Raw genomic sequence first — 25163 nt, 5'->3', positions numbered from 1 at the left:
CACAAAAACTAAAATGGCAAAAAGTAATGATAAAGAGAGAACTGTAAAGGCAGCAAGAGAAAACTCTTACATACAAGGGAAGCCACACAAGGCCATCAGCTGATTTTTCTGCACCAATTTTGCAGGCCAGAAAGCTGTGAATATATCAGCATGACATATTCAAAGTGCTGAAAGAAAAAAAAAAAAAAAAACCTATATCAAGAATACTCTACCCAGCAAGGCTGTTATTCAGAATAGAAGTAGAGATAAAGACAAACCAAACTTAAGGCAGTTCGTCACCTCTAAACTAGCCTTAAAAGAAATGTTGGGAGGAACTGTACAGGTAGAAATAAAGGCCATAATAGAAGAAAAGTATGAAAGGAAAAACTTTCACAGGTAAAACCAAGCAAATAGAAGGAGTAACTTAATCACTTTTAAAGGCAGTATGGAGGTTAAAACACAAAAGGAGTAAAATCAGCTACATCTACAAAAATTAGTTGAGGGATACAAAAAATTAAAAGATGTAAAATATGACATCATATACATAAAACATTAAGGGGGGATTAAAAATTTAGTGTTTTTGGAATGTGTTCAAATTTAAAAGACCAGGGCACCTGGGTGGCTCAGTGGGTTAAGCTTCTGCCTTCAGCTCAGGTCATGGTCTCAGGGTCCTGGGATCCAGCCCCGCATCCGGCTCCTTGCTCAGCGGGGAGCCTGCTTCTCCCTCTCCCTCCGTCTGCTTACTTGTAATCTCTATGTCTCTGTCAAATAAGTAAATAAAATCTTAAAAAGAAAATTTAAAGGACCATCAATGTAATATACACTGCTATATACAGAAGATGTTATATAAGAGCCCAATGGTAACCATAAATCAAAACCTGTAATAGATACACAAAAAATAAAGAGAAAAGAATCCATGCATCAAATGACATGGGAAGAGAGCAAGAAAATAAGAAAGGATCAGAGACCTACAAAAATAATCAGAAAACAGTTAACAAAACAACAAAATGTGCATACCTATCAATAATTAGTTTAAATATAAATAGACTAAATACTTCAATCAAAAGACACAGGCTGACTGAATAGATTAAAAAACAAACAACAACAAAAACAACAACAACAAAAACCAAACCAAGATCCATCTATATGCTGCCTACAAGAAACTCATTTTAGACCTAAAGATGCACATGAACTGAAGGTGAAGGGATGGAAAAACATATGTCATGCAAATAGAAATTAAAAAAAAAAAAAAAAGCCAAGACAGCGTAATGTCTATCAGACTGTATGTAGTAAGAGACAAGGAAGGACAACACATAATAATAAAGGGATTAATCTGTAAGATATATCAATTGTAAATATCAATTCACCCAACGTAAGAGCACCCAAACATAAAGCAAATATAAGCAAACATAAAGGGAGAAGTGCACAGTAATACAATAGAGCACTTGAACACCCTACTTATATTAATGTATAGATCATTCAGACAGAGGATTAATAAGGAACAAGTGACTAAACAACACAACAGACTGGATGGACTTAACAGATACCTACAGAACATTCTATCCAAAAAGCAAAGAATACAGAATACACATTCTTTTCAAGTGCATATGTGACGTTCTCCAGGACAGATCACAAATTAGGCCACAAAAAATGTCTCAACTTAAAAAGATTAAAATCACACTGAGCAGGGGCTCCTGGGTGGCTCAGTGGGTTAAAGCCTCTGCCTTCGGCTCAGGTCATGATCCTGGGGTCCTGGATCCGCATCGGGGCTCTCTGCTCAGCGGGGAGCCTGCTTCCTCCTCTCTCTCTGCCTGCCTCTCTACCTACTTGTCATCTCTGTCTGTCAAATAAATAAATAAATAATCTTTTTAAAAAATCACATTGAGCATTCTCCAATCACAAAAATATGAAATTAGAAATCAATTATAGGGAAAAAGAAACCTTGGGAAAAACACAAACACATGGAGGCTAAACAACATGCCACTAAATGAATGGGTCAACAAAAAAACCAAATTGGAAATCAAAGGATACATGGAGACAAGTGAAAACACAGTGGTCAAAATCTCTGGGACACAGCAATGCAGTTCTAAGAGAGGTTTATAGTGATATAGTCCTACCTCAAGAAATAAGAAAATCTCAAAAAAAAAAAAAAAACAACAACGTAAACGTATACAAAAAAAAATACTAAACAAAGCCCAAAGTCAGTAGAAGTAAAGAAATAATAAAGATTAGAGCAGAAATAAATGAAATAGAAAAGATCAATGAAGCCAAGAGCTGCTTTTTTTTTTTTAAAGATTTTATTTATTTATTTGACAGTAGAGATCACAAGTAGGCAGAGAGGGAAGCAGAGAGAGAGAGAGAGAGGAGGAAGCAGGCTCCCCACTGAGCAGAGAGCCTGATGTGGGGATCGATCCCAGGACCCTGAGATCATGACCTGAGCCGAAGGCAGAGGTTTAACCCACTGAGCCACCCAAGAGCCCCAAGAGCTGCTTTTTGAAAAGATAAAATTGATAAAACTTTAAACACCAAGAAAAAAAGAGCACGAACTCACATAAGGACAAAATGAGAAAGAAACACCAACACCACAAAAACACAAAGATTATAAGAGATTATAAAAAACTATATGCCAACAAGTGGATAACCTAGAAGAAACTGATACATTTTTAGAAACATACACTCTCCCAAAACTGACTCAGGAAGAAATTAAAAAATTTGAACAGATTGATTACTAGTAATGAAATTGAACTTGTACTCAAAAGCTTCCACCAAACAAAAGTCAAGGATTAGATGGATTCACAGGTGAATTCTATCAAACATTTAAAGAAAAGTTAATACTTATTCTTCTCAAACTTCCAAAAAACAGAGGAAGGAAAACTTACCAATTCATTCTATAAGGTCAGAATTGCCCTGAAAACAAAACCAGACAAAGACATTTAAAAAAAGAAAGAAAAGAAAACTATAGGCTAATATTCCCTGATATGAACATAGATGCAAAAACCCTCAACAAAATATTAGCAAGCCAAATTCAACAATATATTTAAAAAAAAATCATTCACCACAATCAAGTGGGATTTATTACAGGGATGCAAGCATGGTTCACTATTCATAAATCAGTTGGTGTAATATTATCACATTAACAAGAGTAAGGATAAAAAATCATGATCTCATCAATAGACACAGAAAATGCAACTGACAAAATTCAACATCCCTTCCTGATAAGTGGGCTTAGATAATGAAGGACATATAACAAACCCACAGGTAACATAATACTTCATGAGGAAAAACTGAAAGCTTTTCTCAACGAACAGCTAGAAGACAAGGATGTCCAATTTTATTCAACGTAATACTGGAAATCCTAGCTGCAGCAATCAGACAAGAAAAAGAAATAAAAGGCATCCTAATTGATAAGGAAGAAGTAAAACTGTCTCTATTTGCAGATGATGTGATACTACCTGTAGGAAACCCAAAAGACTTCACCAAAAAAGTTAGAACTGGTAAATGTATCTAGTGAAGTTGCAAAACATAAGTTTCACTATACAAAAAGAAATGTGCTATATTTCTATGCTTTAATAATGAAACAGAAGAAAGAGAAGAAGAAATTCCATTTACAAAGGCATCAAAAAGAATAAAATATCTGGGGCTATTTTAAACCAAGGAGGTGAAAAACTTACACCCTAAAAACTATAAGATGTAGAAAGAAAATGAAGATGACAAACAAATGTAAAGCTATTCTATGCTCAAGGACAGGAAAAATTAGTATCGTTAAAACATTCATACTACCCAAAGCAATCTACATATTTAATGCAATCCTTACCAAAATACCAATAGCATTTTTCACAAAAGTAAAATAATCCTAAAATTTGTATGGAAATACAAAAGACCCCCAAACAGCCAAGACAATCTTGAGAAAAAAGAACAAAACTGGAGATTTCACAATCCCCAATTTCAAACTATACTACAAAGCACCAGTAATCAAAGAAGGCTGCTACTACACAGACCCACAGCTCAATAGAATAGAGTCCCCAAATAAACCCAAAATTCATTTGGAATCTCAAGGGACCCTGAATAGCCCAAACAATCTTGAAAAAGGACAAAATTGAAGGATCCACACTTCCTGATTTAAACACTTACTATAAAACAACAGCAATTAAAACACTGCTACTGTCATTAAGACAGACATGTATACTAATGGAATAGAGAGCCCAGAAATAAACCCTCACATATATAGTCAAATCATTTTTGACAAATGTGTCCGGATTATTCAATGAGGAAGAGGCAGTCTTTCCAATAAATGGTGCTATAGAAAAAACTAGATATGTACATGCAAAATGAATTTGGATCCCTAACACTATGTACAAAAATTAAATCAAAATAGATCAACAGTAATTACCCAAACATAAGAGCTAAAATTATGCAACTTTAGATGAAAACAGGGAAAAAGAATGAATTTGGTGACAATTTCTTGGCTAGGACCCTAAATGCATAGGCAACAAAAACTATTAAACTTCATCAAAATTTAAAACTTTAGGGGCACCGGGGTGGCTCAGTGGATTAAAGCCTCTGCCTTTGGCTCAGATCATGATCCCAGGGTCCTGGGATCAAGCCCTGCATCGGGCTCTCTGCTCAGTGGGGAGCCTGCTTTCCTCTCTCTCTGCCTGCCTCTCTGCCTGCTTGTGATCTCTCTGTCAAATTAATAAATAAAATCTTTAAAAAAATTAAAACTTTAGGGGATCAAACGACACTATGAACAAAATGAAAAGACAACCCTCAGCATGGGAAAAGATATTTGAAAATCACATATCTGATACAGGATTAATATACATAATATATGAAGAACTCCTAAAACTCAACAAAGAAACAAAAACCAACTGAATTAAAAAATGGGCAAAGGACATGAATAGACATTTCTCCAAAACCTATATACAAATGATCAATAAGCACATGGAAAGATGGTCTACCCGACTAATCAGGAAAACACAAATCAAAACCACAAGGATATACCACTTTCTGTCCATCTGGATGGCTATTATAAAAACGAAACAAAAACAGAAAATAACAAGTACTGGCTATGATGTAGAGCAATTCCAAACCTGTGTATCTTCTGTTGATGGGAATGTGAAATGGTGCCACTGTTATCTAAAATAGTATGCAAGCTCCTCAAAAAATTAAACACAGAAGTATACTATGACCCAGCAGTTCCACTTTCATTATATACACACAGAAGGACTGAAAGGAGAAACTTGAACAGATAGCCATATAACAGTGTTCACAGCAGTGCTCACAATAGCTCCTTCAAAAAAATAAGGCATGAAATTTTGATATATGCTACAATACAGATGAACTTTGCAGATCTTGTGCTAAGTAAGCCAGACATAAAAGGACAAATATTGTATGATTCTACCTTACATAAAGTATCTAGAATAGTCCAATTCATATGGAAAGTAGATTACAGTTTACCAGGGAGGGGAAAATGGGGAGTTATTATTTAATGGGTACAGAGTTTCAGTGTGGAATGATGTACAAGCTCTGGAGAAGGATGAAGACAGAGGTTGTACAACAAAGTGAATGTTCGTAATGCCATTGAACTGTACACTTTCAGATGGTTAAAATGGTAAATTTTATGGATATTTTCCCCACGATTAAAAAAAAAATACAGAAATACTGAATTTTTGCTTGTCCCCCATTGCCCTTCACATTTGCAAAAAAGATATAATAAGAAACAGAGAATAGGGGTTTACTTTTAAATGTCACTGGATTTACAAGAGCCAACCAAATGAACACCTAGATTTGAAACTGTAGGACAATCAACCGATTTTCAGAGGAAACCCAGGGTTGTGGTAAAAAACCTTATTTTTGTGCACAGAAATCGCAAGCATCATCAACCCATCTTCTTAACACTCTTCGTTTTTTAAATCCTTAACACTCTTGTTTTAAATCCTTAAACAGTCTAACCTGAAGACTGACAGAACTTCACAACTAAAGAGAGAGAGAAGAGGTCACATCGAAGAAGGTAGGAAGTGCAGAGACATGGTTTAAGGGAGAAATGGATCACGGGCAGTACAAACAGGAGGGAGCTGTGATCCTAGAAAAGGGGGACAGAGGAGCACACAGGGGACTGCTCAGGGAGCTCACTTCCCCAAAGCCATTGGCTTGGAAATTGAGAGAGGCTGAATTTTGTGAGTTCTTGCGACCAGTGGGGCTTAAAGTCTGGAGTTTTAAAGGTCAGCCAGCTTGGCCAAGACAAAGCCCATAGGGCATTGCATTGCTCCACGACAGAAGGCAGGCAAACTACCTGGGGGCACATGGTATGGAAACAGCCATCTGAAGAATGCATGGAGCAGAGTGGGGAGATTATTCACTCTCCTCAGAGCGTGTCCCTGAGAGGCAGCATTCATGGAGGTTGCCTCTCTGGGAACAAAGGAGCTGGCTGGCACCATTTCCTTCCCTCATCCCTCAGCATAAACACAGAGCCACCTGTGCGCGGCAGCACAGCAGAGACACTGGCTGCCTAACTTGCTTACACCAAGCCCCGTACCCCAGCATTCTGGTGAACTGCTCTTCTCAGTCAAGTTTGCCTCAGTCCCAGCACGGCAGGCCCCTCCCCAGAAGCCAGCACAAACCCACGCCCACACTGCATCTCCTGACCAGAGAGTCCTGCACAGCCTCAGTCCTTTTGGAAGTGGTGTCAGGTTTCATTTCAAAAAGCAGACCAGAGCATACCTACTTAAACTCACCACATTCAGGCCAGGGACCAAACACTGCCCACAGCAGGCAAGGAGAGACAAGGTAAGGACTGGCCTAAAGGAGAGAGGCATAAACAGAACACAACAGTAGAGCACATGCAACACACAATGGAGATACTCTTTCAAGGGACAGGTCCTGGACACTACATGACCTCTTCTTCAAAAGGCTATTACTTTCAGGAGCAGGAGACATAACTGGCTTTTCTAACACAGAGAAAAAGGCAGAGACTGGACAAAATGCCAAGACAGAGGAATTTATCCCAAATGAAAGAACAAGATAAAGCCGTGGTCAGAGATCTAAGAGAAACAAATATAAGTAACACACCTATGTAGAATTTAAAGCAACAATCATAAGGATATTTAATGGGCTTCAGAAAAGATGACATTAGTGAGACCCTCATTATAGAGATAAAAGATTTAAAAAAGAATCCATCAGAGATGCAGAATACAATAAATGAGATTGAAGATAGGTTTGAAGCAATGAACAGCAGGCTGAAAGAAAGGGAGGAACAAATTAGTGACCCAAAAGATGAAATAATGAAGCTGAACAAAAGAAAGAAAAATCACGCAACATGAGAGTAGACTTAGGAACTCAGTGATTCCAACAAATGTTATAACATCAGTATTGTAGGAGTTCCAAAAGAAGGAGAGAAAGGGGGCAGAAAATTTATTTCAAGAAATAATAGCAGAAAATGTATCTAATCTAGGGAAGGAAAAAGACATGCAAATCCAGGAGGCACAGAGAAGTCCCATCAATACCACCAAGATGTACTGTAATTAAATTTGTAAGATATAGTGATAAAAAAAATCTTAAAAGCAGGAAGACAAAAAACTTCTTAACTTTCAAGGGAAAACCGATATGGCTAGCTAGAGATTTCTTAATAGAAACTTGGCAAGCCAGAAGAGAGTGGTATGATATATTCAACATGCTGAATGGGAAAAAATCTGCAGCTAAGAATACTCCATCCCGCAAGGTTATCATTCAGAAAAGAAGGGGAGAACAGTTTCCCAGACAAACAAAAACTATAGAAGTTTGTGACCTAAACTACCCCTACAAGAAATATTAAAGAAGACTCAGTGCAAAAGAGAGACCAAAAGCGACAAAGAAAGGATCAGAGAAAATCTCCAGAAACCACAACGAAATGAGTAATAAAATTGGCAGTAAATACACAGCTATCAATAATTCCTTTGAATGTAAATGGACTAAATGCTCCAATCAAAAGACAAAAAGGGTGTCAGAATGGATTAAAAACAAAAACAAACAAATAAAAAAAATAAGATCTATCTATATGCTCCCTACAAGAGACTCATTTATCATGCAAATAGATATCAAAGGAAAGCCAAGTAGCAATACTTATATTTGATAAACTAGATTTTAAAATAAAAACTGTAAAAAGAAACAAAGAAGGGCATTACATAATCATAAAGTGTACAATCCAACAAGAAGATATAAGTATTATAAATACATATGCTCCCAACATGGGAACACCTAAATATATAAAACAATTAACAGCAAACATAAAGGAACTAACTGATAACATATTAATAGTAAGGGACTTTAACACCTCACTTAAATCAATGGGCAGATTATCTACACAGAAAATAAGGATACAATGGCTTTGAATGACACACTGGACCAAATGGATTTAACAGATACAGTCAGAACATCCACCCTAAAACAGCAGAATACATGTTCTTTTCAAGTGCACATGGAACATTCTGCAGAATAGATCACATATTAGGTCACAAATCAGGCCTCAACAAATACAAAGACTGAAATCATACCATGCACATTCTCTGACCACAATCCTATGAAAGTAGAAATCAACCACAAGAAAAAATTTGGAAAGACCACAAATACATGGAGGTGAAACATGCTACTTAACAATGAATGACTCAACCAGGAAATCAAAGAAGAAATTAAAAAATATGTGGGAACAAAGGAAAATGAAAACATAACGGTCCAACACCTTTGGGATGCAACAAAGGCAGTCCTGAGAGGGAAGTATATAGCAATAAAGGCCTACCTCAAGAAAAAGAAAAATCTCAAACATAAACTCACAGTTAAAGGAGCTCAAAAAAGAACAAATAAAGCCTAAAGCCAGCAGAAAGAAGAAAATAAGATTAAAACAGAAATAAGTGATATAGATACTAAAAATAATAGAACAGATCAATGGAACCCGTAGCCGGTTCTCTGAAAAAAGTAATAAAATTGATAAGCCTCCAGATGCACTTATCAAAAAGAGAAAAAATAAAGTTAAATAAAATCACAAATGAAAGAGGAGAAATAACACCACAGAAATACAAATATGAGAAGATTATGAAAAACTATGTCAACAAACTGGACAACCTGGAAGAAATGGGTAAATTCCTAGAAGCATATAACCTATCAAAACTGAAACAGGAAGAGAGAAGATTTGAACAGACCAACAACCAGCAAAGCAATTCTATCAGTAACTTAAAAACTCCCAACAACAAAAGTCCAGGGTCAGAAGGTTTCACAGGTGATTTCTACAAAACATTTAAAGAAGAGTTAATACCTATTTTTCTCAAACTCTTTCAAAAAATCAAAAAGGAAGCAAAACTTCCAAATCCATCCTATGAAACCAGCATTACCCTAATACCAAAACCAGATAAAGATTCCACTAAAAAAGAGAACTACAGGCCAATATCCCTGATGAACATGGATGTAAAAATTCTCAATAAAAAAACCAGCAAACCAAATCCAGCAATGCATTACAAAAATCATTTACCATGATCAACTGGGATTTATTCCTGGGTTACAAGTTGTGGTTCAACACTCGCAAATTGATCAATGTGATATACCACATTAATTAAAAAAAATGGTAAGAATCATATGTTCCTTTCATTAGATGCTGAAAAAGCATTTGACAAAGTAATACCTTCATTCATGATAAGAAACCCTCAACAAAGTAGGTTAGACAGAACGTGATTTCAACATAGTAAAGGCCATATATGAAAAACCTACAGCCAATATTATCCTCAATGGGGAAAAACTGACAGCTTTTCCTCTATGGTCAGGAACAAGACAGGGATGTCCACTCTCCCCACTGATATTTAACACAGTAGTGAAAGTTCAAGCTACAGCAATCACACAAAACAAAGAAATAAAAAGCATCCAAATCAGCAAGGAAGAGCTTAAACTTTCACTATTTGCAGACAACATGATACTCTCTGTAGAAGACTCAAAAGACTCCACCAAAAAATTGCTAGAACTGATACATGCAGTAAAGTCACAGGATACAAAAATCAATATACAGAAATCTGTTGCATTTCTATACACCCATATTGAAGCAGCAGAAAGAGAAATTAAGGAATTAATCCCATTTACAATTGCACCAATAATCATAAGATACCTAGGAATAAACCTAACCAAAGAGGTGGAAGACCAATACTCTGAAAACTTTAAAACAGCGATGAAAGAAAAAGAACCTTAAAAAATGGAAAGACAGGGGCGCCTGGGTGGCTCAGTGGGTTAAAGCCTCTGCCTTCGGCTTGGGTCATGATCCCAGGGTCCTGGGATCAAGCCCTGCATCGGGCTCTCTGCTCAGTGGGGAGCCTGCTTTCCTCTCTCTCTGCCTGCCTCTCTGCCTGCTTGTGATCTCTGTCTGTCAAATAAATAAATAAAATCTTAAAAAAAAAAAATGGAAAGACATTCCGTCCTCATGGATTGGTAGAACAATTATTACAATGTCTATACTACCGAAAGCAATCTACACATTTAGTGCAATCCCTATCAAAATACCAACAGCATTTTTCACAGAGCTAGAACAAATAATCCTAAAATTTGAATGGAAACCCAAAAGACTCCAAATAGCCAAAACAAGTTTGAAAAAGAAAGGCAAAGTTGGAGGCATCATAATTCCAGACTTCAAGCTCTATTACAAAGTTACAGTGATCAAGACCGTATGTATGGTGATGGCACAAAAACAGACAACGGAACAGAATAGAAAACTCAGAAAACCTACAACGATACGGTCAATTAATCTTTGACAAAGCAAGAATGAATATCCAATGGGGAAAAAGACAGTCCCTTCAACAAACAGTGTTGGGAAAACTGGGCAGCAATATGCAAAAGAATGAAACTGGACCACTTTCTTACACCAAACACAAAAATAAATTAAAAATGGATGGATGAAAGAAAGAAATGTGAGACCTGAGACCACAAAAATCCTAGAAAAGAACACAGGCAGTAACTTCTTAGACATTGGCCATAACAACTTCTTTCTAGATTGGTCTCCTGAGGCAAGAGAAACGAAAGCAAAAATAAACTACTGCAATTATATCAAAATAAAAAGCCTCTGCATAGTGAAGGAAATAATCAACAAAACTAAAAGGCAACCTATGGAATGGGACGAGATATTTGCAAATTATATATCTGATAAAGGGTTAATATCCAAGATACATAAAGAATCTCTAAAACTCAATACCCCAAAAAATGACTAATCCAATTAAAAATGGGCAGAAGACATGGATAGTTATTTTTCCAAAGACATACTGATGGCCAACAGACACATGAGAAGATGTTCATCATGATTGGTCATCAGGGAAGTACAGGTCAAAACTACAATGAGATACCACCTCACACACCTGTCAGCATGGCTAAAATCAGCAACACAGGAAACAGAGCTGGCAAGGACTCAGAGAAAGGGGAGCCCTCTTACACTGTTGGTGGGAATGTTAACTGAAGTAGCCACCCTGGAAAACAGTACAGACGGTCCTCAAAAAGTTAAAAATAGAACTACCCTATAATCCAGCAAATTCACTACTGGGTATTTATACAAGGAATACGAAAATACTCATTCAAAGAGATACATGCACCCCAATCTTTATAGCAGCATTACCTACGTTAGCCTAATTATGGAAACAACCCAAGTGTCCACTGACTGATGAACAGATAAATAAGATGTGGTATATGCATGCAATGGAGTATTAGCCATAAAAATGAAATCTTGCCATTTGCAATGATGGATGGAGCTAGAGGATAATACTAAAAAAGACAAATACCATATGATTTCACTAATAGGCAGAATTGAAGAAACAAAAGAAATGAGCAAAGGGGAAAAAACAGAAGCAAACCGAAAAAAACAATTTCCTTACAAGAGAGACCAAACTGATGGTTATCAGCGGGGCTGTGGGTGGGGGGGGGATGGGTGAAACAGGTGATGGGGATTAAGGAGGGCTCTGTTGAGATGAGCACCAGGTGATGTATGGACGTGTGGAATCACTATGTCGTACCCCTGAAACTAATATTACACTGTATGTCAACTAACTGGAATTTAAAGAAAAACTTTGAACAAATCCTTAAAGAGGAAAACAAGTAAAAAATCACAGAGCTTATCCTTTCAGTATGTCTAGCAGGAATGAAAGGTAATAGGTAAATAGTTAAATAGAACCATTCAAGAAAAATGAAAACAATTAATAGGACTTGAGGCCCAAATACCAGCTTCAATGACTGTGCATAATAGAACTTTTCTGCAAGGCAAGGCTGCAGCACCCCCAACAGAAAAGACTCCCTGGGGAGACCTCTAGCACTTTTGCCAGTGTGAACAGATGTAGCTGAAGAACTTTCCAAAGTTATAAAAATATCCCCAAACTGTCATTTGACCTTTAAAATTGACACTGGCATTTCAATCCTGCAATGCCAAGTTTATTTAGATGATAAACAACACATCCACACATGGATCATACTTAAATTCCCATTCCCATCAGCTGACAGCAGCATCTTGAGGCCACAGAGACCGTCAGGGTCGCTACAGTCATGGTGGCTCAGGGTTTTCTGACATTCTAACATTGGGAACATTTCCACCGCTCCTGTGGCCACCAACTTCTGAGGGAAACTTATGCCCGAATGGTTAGGGAAGTTGCCCTATTTGCCCATTCTCCAGGTACTTCAGCTCACTTAAATCTCACAACTACCTATAGTTGTATCAGGCCCTGTAAGGCAACTGAGTATTAGGACTTTCCCTCATTTGTAAGATAGCCTGCATAGCTCGTGCCTCAGAGATACCATGAAAATTGAATAGCAGCGTACACACCCAAACACTCAGGAAGGGCCGAGCACACAGCAAGCCATCAGAAAACAGGAGTTCGGTTCCCCTGAGGCCACGAGGGAGGAACACACACTCTCCACCTCCTAACTTAGTGCTCTACCAAAACTGCAGTTTTCGGACTTGGGGAGCATGGTCCCTGAATGAAGGGAAGAAATTCCCAGACCCTCAGCATTCTTACCTGCTTTCCTAAAACTCAGTTCTTGGGGAGAAGGGGAGGTTCTTCTTCCCTCTGCTCCTCTCCCGCTGCACAGAAAAGGGCCAACTTCTCACTCATCCTGAATCACAGTACATGTACTGTCTCACCATGGTCAAATCTCTAGGGCACTAAACAAAGGTAATTAGAAACATTGTTGTCTTTATTAAGAAAGTTAATGTCTTTAATGAATGGGTAATAAATCCCTTTGGAAGATGAAAGGTTTCTAATTATTTGCTTTCAACAAAATTGAAGGAGACCTAATGTCATCAGTAGATCATTAAATTTTCTTTTTTGCTGAGAGATCACCATATGGTTTTTGGCTTAGAGCTTGAGAGTTCAAAAAACGGAACAACACCACTACAAGAAAATGCTTTCCATCTTATTTACCTCTTTAGGTAGACAAGGTTGACCTAATGAGAACAGAATTATGTTAAATCCTATCTCTTTCTAGCAATCAGTAATATTCATCAGTGAAGAGATAGCAACAATAAAATGCTCCATCCATATCATTAAGAATCCAATTTCGAATAAATGTAGCTTTTATGCTTAAGAGGTAATTATCCAAGTTGGCAACATTTAGGGGCTTTTTACTTCAAGTGAGTAACAATTTTACAAAAATGATATGTACTCATATGCATGGCATTTACGTTGTTTTGATTCCTTGTTTACTGCTACTAATCGTAGTGTTAACTCAATCTTAAAGAATTTTTAAGACCATAGTTTATAGCCATAGGAATTTTTTAAAAACTGAAATTCTATCTATAATCATTTTTGTTACTGTAGCTATGTGTGACTAGAGGATCAATAAAGGACCTTGAACCTTAAAATATTGTGTTGAGATAAAATTCTGAGGGAGAATGGAAATAGAAAAAGGAACAATATAAAATTTCCAGATGTTACTGGAAAACATACTATTCAAAAGATGTTGAGTATAAAACTGTCCTAGTTTTTATAACATCCGCTGTATGTAGTTTTCATTAATAAATGTCAGTACTTATAATTCAATAAAACTTACATGCTTTGCAACCATTTTAAGTGATTTTAAAAATTCAGACATCAATTTGTAAACATCCTAGAGAGCGTACCATTTTACTAAATTCTTTTAGGAGTTAGATGAGGATCATCCCACCAGACCACTAGGTGGGACGATTCTTGTGAGAGCGCGACCTGGAATGTGCAGGGTCTACGAAGAATGAACAGGGACAGTACTCACGCATTTGCAGGCAAGGAAGCAACAAGGGGACTTGTGGGTAAACACACACACACACACACACACACACACACACACACACACACCACTCCAACTGCTACATTCCCCATTCTGGCAGGAAACAAGCTTCAAAAGCTTTGTAAGCTTTTTACTTACGAAAATGTAAGCAATGTTTGAAAAAAGAGAAAACAAGCTCAGGGTAGACTTCCCAATAATTGCTGGTCAGCTGAAGGCCAGCTCAGTGTCCCAGTTGAGGCTGGAGAGGGTTGGGCACAAGGTGAGGTGGTCAAAAGGGATCCTCTCTGCCTTCTGCAATAGGTACTGGAAAGAGGAATTCTCCTGACCTTCCCAGCCCTAGCAAATGACCTTAAAAACCAAGCTATTGCTTGTAATCTCGTGCTTTAAAAATAGATTCATTGTCTTCTTCCCTTGTAATTTGCCATCTCCTTTGTAACATACTATCTCTGATTCATTCATTCGTGCCAGCGACAATCTATCCTGTAACAGGCTTGGGGTCCAAGCTAGGCCCTAGGATTGCCAAGTAGCTAAAAATCACACCTCGGACCTGCTCTGAGCTACCTGCAGGCCAACTTCCTAGCTTTCACACACACAGGAATCAGCTTCAGACCTCTTAACCCACAGGAGAATTGGCCTTCCGCTTCCTCTCAACCTAAAATGTCCTTTAAGATGCTTTTTATTCTCTTGCATCCTCCCAGGACTCTTTGTATCAAGCTGTTTAACTCTTGTCCCTCTAATCATTGTGGTAACACCCAGTGGTGTAGCCGAGACACCCGATTTATGTAGTCCCACTTGGGTACAGACTAATTGGGGAAAGTCAGGCACCTGCACCTCCTCCTCGCCCCCAGAAGCACAGTCCAGATCGCAGAAACCAAGTATTTGGAGACATCTAACCAACAAAACAGTGCAGTAGCTGTTTGATATACCTCTCAACGGGGGCAGTCACCCACACAGGAGAACAAGGGAAAAAGAACTAATATTTATAACTTGCCAATAGGTCAGTTCTTAAACAGCCGTCCTATGAGGCGGGCAGCTTTTGCCAAAATCATGCAACCACTGAGTGGTAAAGCCGGATTTGCACCCAGGGCTCTTTAACTCCTATAACTCCTACCTACCTGAGCTGCCCACCAGCCTCTGGAGTGTGAAGAGAATATTCACGGGCTTTATCTCTCTCTCCTTTTTAGCATGAAAGCTCTTAGAGTCAGCACAGAGGCCACATTTATCTTTAAGTTACTATTTAAGGGGCGCCTGGGTGGCTCAGTCAATTGAACCGCAGCCTTCAGCTCAGGTCAGGATCCCAGGGTCCTGGGATGGAGCCCTGTCTCTCAGATCCCTGCTCAGCAGGGAGCCTGCTTCTCCCTCTCCTGCTCCCCATGCTTATGCTGGCTCACTCGCTCTCTTTCTCTATCAAATAAATAAACAAAAATCTTTAAAAATAAATAAATAAATAGTGAAAGGTCAAAGACTTGCCTGGTGGGTGATCTGAAAACCAGATGGGAACAAGTGAAAGCATGCTCCGTACACTGCTATGCACAGACTTTTCAAAGCCATGGGTTTACACAAAAAATGAAGACTTTTTTCTTTATAGGACAGGCTTGGGGAGAGATGCTAACTCTTCTCCCAGAGCTAAGTGTTTCACTTGGCATGCAGGAGATGGGGACGCGGCTGCCTACTCCTCCATCCCACCCCCTGTGGTCAAGGATATCTTCCTGTTCTCTGGATATTCAGAGATATCTTTGCTCAGGTGAACTATGGCTCTGTCCACTGGGAGGGCTCTTGCCCCCTGCCCTGTCACCCACTAGGTGCCATCAACCTTTAGGTCTCAGCTCAAATGTCACTTCCTCTATAATCACTCCACACCACAACCCCATTAGCTGTCTCTGCTCTATGCTCCCAGGCATCTGCATTTCCCTCAACAGGCACCGATCCTACCATTAGGATTTAGTCCAGACATTTGATCTGTGAGGACTGGGATGCACCCTCTCTGCTCACAGCTGTATTACTCTCTGCCTTGACAAAGCATAGTGCCTAGCACCCAGTAGATGCTCAATGAACATTTGTTAAGTGGAGAGAAAGCATTCTAATTATATTCAAATATCTTCTCAATGTGGTAATGTTTAAGCTCAAGTAGGTGGAAGGAATCTTGCAGAGCCATACACTATTACTGCTAAGATACAATTATTTTAGATAACTGAAATCTCAGTTAAGGGAGAATGTTCAGCATTTAGCAAATTCAGCTTTCATGAAAGAGATGAAAATGCAATTTATAGATACCTGCCTTTCAGATGGAAGGAATGACTGTCTTAGTTTCTGCACGTAACATACTTTACTATTTATTTATTTTAAAAGATTTTAGTTATTTATCAGAGAGAGAGCAACAGCAGGGGAGTGACAGGCAGAGGCAGAGGGAGAAGCAGTCTTCCTGCTGAGCAGGGAGCCGGATGTGGGACTTGATCCCAGAACCCCAGGGATCATGACCTGAGCCGAAGGCAGATGCTTAACACACTGAGCCACCTGGCATCCCCATACTGTACTATTTAAAGTTCTCTTTTCCCTGCTGGAGATTGGGGGGGTTAAAAAAACAACTCTTTTAAGTTTTCAGTTATTTTAAAGAAAAGACTAAATAATCTGACTTGTGGTAGAGAACCTGATTGATCACCGCCCCCAGCATAGACATCTGCAGGGTTTTCCCAACATGCAGAAAGACTCGACCAATGATTTATTCATTTTGTTTTTAATGCAGGGAAATTCCTAATTCCACCCCCCCCCCCAAATGACTGACAAGACACTTAAGCCTTCTACCAACAAGTAACCAGTCTTGTGAACCTGACAGTGTGGGCCATCACTGGCCAGCATGAGCAGCACACTAGCGGAAGTTTCCTGCAGGTGCACCTTTGGCTCGGGGAGGAGCTGCCTCAGCCTGGGGGAGAGTGCAGCCAGCAGCTGTCCTATCCTGCATGAGCTCAGCTCAGACTGACTCGGGTCCCCAGCTCCCCCCACGTGAAGTACTGTCCCTGACCCCCATTCTACTCCAGTACTTACTCGTCCACTCAGTTCTGCCTGTCCTGAAAACAACTGTGCTCAGAAGCTATAGTTGCTGAGGTGTATATATCGGGTGAGGGAAAAATTAATTTTAATGTTTTATCTTCTTACAGAAATTATCTTTTTTCACAATAGTTTTGAAAACCACTACATATGTGTGTGTGTGTGTGTGTATAAAAGGCTACAGTTTATATACTAACTCAGCAGTTTTCATCTGACTTGAAAAAAACAAGACAAAAATCCAGTGGGCTACAATAAGATAATGTGAGATGAAATAAAATGTTCGTAAGATCAAATGATATTAGGAGGGGAAAAGGTCAAAAAGGGAAACTGGAAGTTGATACGTCATACACCCAAGAGGACAAGACCTGAGTTTAAGTGTGGCAGGAGACAGCAACAGTGTTAGAATACTCCTGCAGAGGGGCACCTGGGTGTGGCTCAGTTGGTTAAGCGTCTGACTGTCGGTTTCTGCTCAGGTCAGGATCTCAGGATTGTGAGATAAAACCTCGCCTTGGGCTCTGTGCTCAGCGGGGAGTCTGCTTGAGATTCTCTCCCTCTGCCCCTTCCTCTGCTCTCACTCTCCCGCTCTCTAAAATAAGTAAGTCTTAAAAAAATACTCCTATTGATCAAATGCTTTACTCACCACAATGACCTATTTCCATCTGACTGCACATGTTAAATGAGATAAGCCTCAGAAAGGTTAAAAAAAAAAAAAAAAAGCAGTCTCCAGGGGCACCTAGGTGTGCCTGACTCATGGTTTCCGTTTAGGTGGTGATCTCCTCGTCATGAGATGGAGTCCGGTGCTGGGCTCCATGCTCTCTTCCCCTCTGCTCCTCCCATCTCCCCCAGAATAAATACATCTTAAAAAAAAAAAAAGTGCAGGCTATAGAACCGGAGGATCTGGACTCTAAATTCTGTCTCTGAATCTGTTCAGAGTTAATGACCTGCATGACCTGTTCAAGTTAATTCTAGGCATTTCTACTCAGCTATGAAATAGGGATGCCAATTCTACTAGAGTAAATGACTATATTGGGTTCCTGCTGCACTTGTAAAAATCTCCGTGCTCACTGAAGTACTATGCTCAGACCTAAATATCAGCAGTAGGATGAAAGAGCAGGAACATACCAGTACCTATCTCAGGGGCTGTTGTGAGGAACAAGGAAGTTCAAACACTAAGAGTCGTTCCTGGCCCATAGTGAAGTGATCAACTGATGTCAACTACATTCTGCTTGTATCCATGGTAAAGAGTATTTTATTTCATTTTTTAAAGATTTTATTTATTTGTCAGCGAGAGAGAGCGTGCACAAGCAGGGGGAGCAGCAGGCAGAGGGAGAAGCAGGCTCCCTGCTCAATGGGGAGTCCGACACAGGACTCGATCCCAGGACCCTAAGATTGTGACCTGAGCTGAAGGCAGACACTTAGCTGACTGAGCCATGTAGGCATCCCAGTAAAGAGTATTTTAACATTTATTTCAAATTATGCACAAGAACTACCAGGAACGAAAAATGGATTACCTTCATTTATTGCTGTGAATTGGAAATCTGTTCTAAACCTACCTACTTAATTACTTACCTGCCTACCTACGGACTGGGGTAACAATTTTATTTGTGTTTTGGAGGGAGGACTTGAGATCCATGCAAAACCTAAATATCATGCTTCAACAGCATTGCAAATCGAGTATATAATGTGTTAACTATACAGACTGAGTAAATATTTCCTCAGACTTCAAAATGTTTGAATAGACATATCTGAACATTATTGAATTCTGTACCAAAAAAAAAAAAGCACTACTTGAATACCACCTGGAATAGTTAATGAATAAGACGATTGACTTTGGTTCTTCTATTTTGCTTTTGTAGCATGCCTTAAAAGCAATTACTATTCCATTACTGTTCACACAAGAGAAAATTTACCAGCTTGTAATTTAGAGGCAAGTGGAGTAGACAGAAGAAAATGGAGTCGCCCACTATAGTTCCCAAGAAGCAGGAGACAACAGTCTAAATGTTTAAAAGAGGCATGTTCATTGCACCAAACAATAATCCAGGCATGTCTTTATGGCTATTCATGAGAAAGGAGAATCAGTGAAAAGTAGGTTGGAGGACAAAGAATGATGGAAAAAGACAACAAGAAGAGGCAGAAGAGAGAATGTCTTTTAAACCCAAATTGTTATATCTGGTCCATTAAAATATCAAAATCCAAATGAAAGCTGGTCTTCACAGAAAACTCAAAAATAAGCCCTAACTCAAGTACTATACAGCCAGGGCTGAATACAGAAAATCTTTAGATTTAACACTGACAAAGAAAATTGGCTGCAGTTTTATACACACACTTTTAGAAAATTCTCACGTTTCATCAGCCCTACAACACGATTATTAATACGGTTTTAGATGGGGAGAAATAAAACACAAAGGGCACATTTCAGGTAAAACAGTCATTTTATGCTACACCTAAGAGATTCTTCTGGATTTCTTCACTTTGGAAAAGATTATTAGCCCACACTAAGTAACTGTATCAAAGGTAAAAGTAAAGATAGATCTCTGGTCTCCTTTCTGGAAACAGGCAGAATTTACTACTTGGGGGAAAGTGCCAAACACTGCAAATTTGAAAATCCTTTGGATTGTGGCTCCAATAAGCTGCATATAAAGAGGGGAGCATACTGATGCTTTAGGAATGAGACAGAAAATTAAGCCTCAACTCCTTCACCTGCCCAGCTCATGAATAGCTTAACTGCACCCAACAGAAAAATTGAAACAAAGGGCCTCTTTAGTTCACTGCTTGCCAGAAAGGCATCTTCAAGACGTCTTCTCATTAACTGAGCCCTTTCACGTCCCCTCTTAAATGTCTCACAGTTGGCCTATCTTCCAGTCTTCGCTCATTAAATTTAAAGTTAAATTTTTAAAAGTTTTTTCTTCTTGCTGGGAAAGGACTATTTTTTTAACCTTTCGATTCAATTGATTGCCAAAGGTGAAAGCAACTTCACCTGAAAAGCACCAGCTTTAAACTCAGCAAACACTGGAAGGTTTTCTAGCGGACAACAGAAGTCTCATCAATAGTGTTATTGAAAATAGGACTAGATAGAGAGCCACATTTATCTGCAGTTGTGGCTTGTATTAAATTAGCTTAAATCCTTCACAAATAAGCTTTTCCGGAGGGTTAGACAGATGAGGTGCTCCAGCAGGCAGGATTACCTATGGTCTGCAGAGTACAACCCCATCCGGCCCCCAGGAAGAGCAGAAAGACCTGCTGGGATACTGCAAACCTGAAAAGCTCTGTCCATCTCCTTCCTTGACAGCCCAGTTTCTGTGGCTACCACTCCCCCTGAGCTTCATTTGTAAGTGCCTTTGGCCTTAAGGTAGCAAATACTTCTTTCCTGGCAGCATAGCTCAGTTGAGAATGGAAGCTGAAAATCAGTTAGCTGTATGGAAGAAGAAAGCAGCTCTCCAGTTACCAGGGAGGAATAATTGAACACAGATTGCCTGTTGCGCCTTTAATTTAATTTGGAGACCTTTCATCTTTTAGTTTCCTTCATTTGCAGCCAATGCTTAGAGAGCTAATTTGTACCTGGTTCATTTTCCTCCTTTTATCTTATCTACATTAACATCAACCATGGAAATGAGAAGCACTATGAATAAAAGATGAAGCCTGACTTGGGACATTCTCTCCTTGAGTACCATGAATTACTTAAAAACTAATTTGTGTGGATGCACAATATAGAGGACTGAGATCTACATGCCTCACCCCTACAGCATCTTTTATCAGCATCTTCCCTTCCCCCAAGGGGTTGCAGTTTTTAGATGTTTTATCTAGTCCTACTGGTTCTCCAAGAGAACAATGTCTAGACTATAATCCACAAGGAATCATTAATCTTTGAACGGGTATAAGGCAGGCTATCCCATTACTGCACAAATCCAAGGATGCATAAATTCCACTAACCTGACTTTTTAGAGAGCTCAATATCGCTTGCCTTACAAGGAGAAGAATGCATTGCAAAAAGGAAAGCTGAATGTATCAACATATATGCATGGTGAACAGATGCCCACTCTGTCCAAAAACACTGTGTGTGGGAGAGGATGCGAGGTGGTAGAGAAAGGGACTGGTCTTGAAATGACTGTCTGGGAGTGGCCTCTGGGAGCTACAGAATTTCAATTCCAAGTGTATCATGGGTACGGCGTTTTTTAAACAGTCCTTCTATTGTATATTTTGTACCACTTGGCACCTCTCCATTAAAAAAGAGTTGCACATGTTCTTAAAATAAGTTTGATTTTTTTCATTACTTCCAACTGTACAAAATGTTAGTGTCTTATAAGTTTTGCCTGTTTTTCCCTTTATAGTTTCCTCTGGGCCACTATTATTTTTTCTCTTCACCCTCTCCTCCTCTATATTCTTTCCTTTTTTCCAATGGACCAATGAAAAAAAATCTAGTGTTTTTTTCTCTTGCTGCTTTAATATCCCTCCCCAACAAGCCTTCCTTTCAGTTTGGGAAGCATCAAAGGAAGACTGTGCTCAATTGTTTCACTGCTTGTAATGCCAGCTCTTCCAGTCATCTAACCCCTTACACCAAATGGGCTAGAACTGGAGAGAAACTGAAAAGTCACTCCCCCTTCACAGCCCATCCCCCTAAAAAGTTGACTAGTGATGATGTGCATTATGTATACAAGACTACACATTCTTACAGGTAAGGCAACATCCAAAAAAAAAAAAAAAAAAAAAAAGAAAAGAAAAAGACTTTGGAGTTTAAAGTTATGGTGTATTGAAATGTAAAGGTCTTTGCTTCAGAATACAAACCACCATATCTTTTGAGGAAAGAATATGTAAGCAGGATCAAAATTAAAGCCCAACTTAAAAAAATCAGATTATAGCTCTAATCTTATTTATAATAAAGACTACCCCTTACAATGTCAAGCTTAGCTATTTCTTCCGAAGGAACATGGAAAGAAAGCACTACACTGCAAAAATTTGGAGAAGAAAAGATGGAAAGCAATTACTGGTCCTTTTATTCTTGAAGGAGAGGATGAATAGAAACGAAGGTGGCAACGGCCCTTAAAAAAATGATTCTCAAAAGCCACATATGCAGAAAAATTAAACTGAAAGGGTACAAAGTCACTTTGTCCTGAGGTTAAGAAAGCCAAACAAATATTAGGATGAAGTTGTGGGGTGTTTATGTTTACTAGACACACAGATTGTCTGGTTTACTTTGCATGGTGGGGGGTGTGATGGAGTCTCAGAAGCAGGTCAGGGAATTTGGGGTAGAGGAAAGCAACAGTTCCACCAAGTGTCAAAGAATCCAAGTTTTTGTTTTCTCCCAGGTATTCTTGTGTGTAAGGAAGAAAAGTGAAAACCATGCAATCTGGACTCATTCACAGAACATACACAGACTGCAAAATACCAGCCTCAAGCATAAACACCTGTCCTAAACTCCTGCGGGCTCTGTACACGACTGGCATCAGAGGGAAAAGAGCCATTTCGGCAGCAGGGGACTGCGCTGCACCCAGGACCTCACAAGGAGCACCAGGATGCAATGGGCAGGTGCGAGAGTGGCCCGGCTAACTGGCCAGAGGGAGGCCTTAGAGAAAGATTGAGAAGAAGAATGGGGCTGTCCGCCTGATAATTTGGGCTGCGGAAAGACATAACCACAGGGCAGAAGAGTCTCAACTCATTTACCAGAGGTTTTCCTCGAAAAAGAGGCAATCTCCAGAATCAGAAAGGGCTTTTGTGGCGTGCAAGAAGAGACAGAGGCAGGGCTCACATACACCCCGGAGAAGTCAGTTTCCACTAATAACCATTTCCGTGCCAGCAGACTGTAAGAGAAGTTTGTCTCCGGACTGATTTTTAGTCACCATCTCCACCTTCCTCCCTGTTATGGTTCTAGACTCGGAAGTACACCAAGACCGCCTGCAATGAGCTGGCTCCCTGCGACACCTGTTCCTGACAGCGTGCCTCCCCCAGAGGCTCTCGCTGCCATCCGGGCTGCGTCCTCCTCCAACCAGAGCCTTGCTGCTGGAAACACCCTCGCGCCTCACCTGTGCTACTCGCTGGCTTAATCTCAGGACCAGGGGGACTGCGTAGCCCCTGGCCACACTCCTTCTCCCGAGCCACAGCGGTCCTCTCGTCCACTCTCCACCCCCCATGGCCCGCGTAAACACACCAGGGCTCCTGGAGGCTGCAGGCCGCCCGCGAGGAGCACTCCACCTGCAGTCCCGAATGGGAGTACAGAGAAGTGAGAACTCCCAAGTGCAGTCGCAGCCCGGCCGGCCCCGAGGCCCCACCTGCGTACCCCCAACCCCCAAGCTGGGGCGGGCCGGCCGCTACCTCCTGAAACAGCTCCAGACTGTAGGTGTTGTCGTCGTCGGCGAAGAAGAGCACTCCGGGCTGCGCGCGCTGGTGCTGGTGCCTCTGGCGCAACCAGGCGAGACCGGCGTTCCGCTGCTCCGTGGCGCGCGGCAGTCCGGGCCTCTTGTAGCGCCGCGGTGTGGGCACGTGCAGGTGAGTGCTGGGCAGCCCGGCCCGCGCCAGGAAGCGGCTCACCAGCTCGCTGCGCGCCACCGCGTCCTCCACCAGGATCCAGTGCAGCTGCGCCACCTGGCGGAAAGTGTTGGCCAGGCGGGTCAGCTCGGCTTTCTGCACCGGGCGGCTGTAGGTGGGCGTGATGGCATAGATGGTGGGCAGAGGCGGCTCGGGCCGCGGCTGCGGCCGCGGCTGTGGCTGTGGCCGAGAGTCGTTGCGCTTCTCCCAGCCGCGCCCGTGGCCGCTGTCGGGGCCGCCCCTGCGGAGCGGGAGTCGGGCGCCCCCGCGGCCCACAGCGTAGGGAGAAAAGTAGGGGCGCGGGGTGAGCGGGGGCGCGGGCCTGCGCGTGTCCACGTCGAGCATGATGATGACGATTAGGATCCAGGGCAGGAGGATGAAGAAGCGGCTGAACAGCACGGACTTCATGGTGCGCTCTTCCTTGGCCTCTCGGACGCCCCTAAGAGGGGCGAAATGGAGGACCCTAGCGCGCGGTTTGGACGGCGGCGGCGCCCGCACTCAGGAAGCCGCGGCGGGAGCGTTCTCCATGGGGTCGGAGGAGGCTGCGGGGGCCGGGAGCCGCGGGGCTCAGCCCCTTGGCGTGGGAAATCGGCGCAGGTGCCGAGAAGCTAGGGCTACAGGGAGCGCAGGCGGGCAGGCGCTGTCCCCCACTCCCGGTGAGTCGGCGGGAAGCGGGACTCTGTCCAGCCGCGCGCTGCTGGCCCCGGAGTTGTGCCGAGCGCCAGGAAAGCGGTGCTCCCCGGCCGCTCTTTCTGAAGAGTGGGAGCAGGGAAGCGGCCCCAGGGCTCCTTGCCACTCCCGTCCCGCGGCGCTGCGGGCGCAGGGACTCCAGCGGTGCTCCCAGTGCGCTCTCCGGGGGGCACCTTCGAGGGCGGGAGGCAGGCGCTGAGGGCTTTCCTTGGTCACATCCCAGCCGGGGCGGCGAGGACCGGGAGGGGACGCCGGAGCCCCCCGCTCTGTTCGCGCGCCGCAGCGGAAGCCTGCACTCCCGTCCTTCTCTCTTGTCTTCTCAGAACCTCTCCAGGCTCCGGCAGCAAGATCCCAAAGCAAGGAAAGAAAGAAAAAGCGAGGGGGCGGGGGCGCTGCAGACTCCAGCGTCCTCCCAGTCCTCCTGTGGGAAGACAGCAGCGCTGCTACTGGCGGAGAGGGGCTGCGAGGGGGAGGTTGCGAGGGGGGCCCCCGGCTCTCCGCGGGCTGTGCCGCGGACGGCCCCGAGAGCTAGCTCCCGAGGCGGCGGCGGCACCGCGGGAGGAGCGGGAGGAGGGTCCCCGCGGGGCTGCACGACCTGCGGGAAGAGCTGGAAGCTCGTAAGCTGATCTCCGCACGCTCTTAGCTTCCTGAAATACTGCAAGGGCTTCAGAGATCAGCCAGGAAACCCC

General features: G+C 41.6%; 1 protein-coding gene across 1 annotated transcript in view; it reads right to left on the bottom strand.

The window, feature by feature from the left end:
• The window catches only part of B3GAT2 (beta-1,3-glucuronyltransferase 2), a 73041-nt gene extending 48126 nt beyond the window's left edge, over positions 1–24915 (bottom strand). The window contains exon 1 of the mRNA XM_032864425.1: positions 23572–24915. Coding sequence (XP_032720316.1) covers positions 23572–24192 — 621 coding nt within the window. The 5' untranslated portion in view covers positions 24193–24915. The remainder of the gene's footprint in view (positions 1–23571) is intronic.
• Positions 24916–25163: the final 248 nt, after the last annotated feature.

Source organism: Lontra canadensis, unplaced genomic scaffold (genome assembly GCF_010015895.1).
Source record: "Lontra canadensis isolate GAN:19392208 unplaced genomic scaffold, GSC_riverotter_1.0 scaffold27, whole genome shotgun sequence".
Taxonomy (NCBI): domain Eukaryota; kingdom Metazoa; phylum Chordata; class Mammalia; order Carnivora; family Mustelidae; genus Lontra; species Lontra canadensis.
Note: the sequence above shows the minus strand (reverse complement) of the source record. Positions and strands in the feature narration are given on the sequence as shown.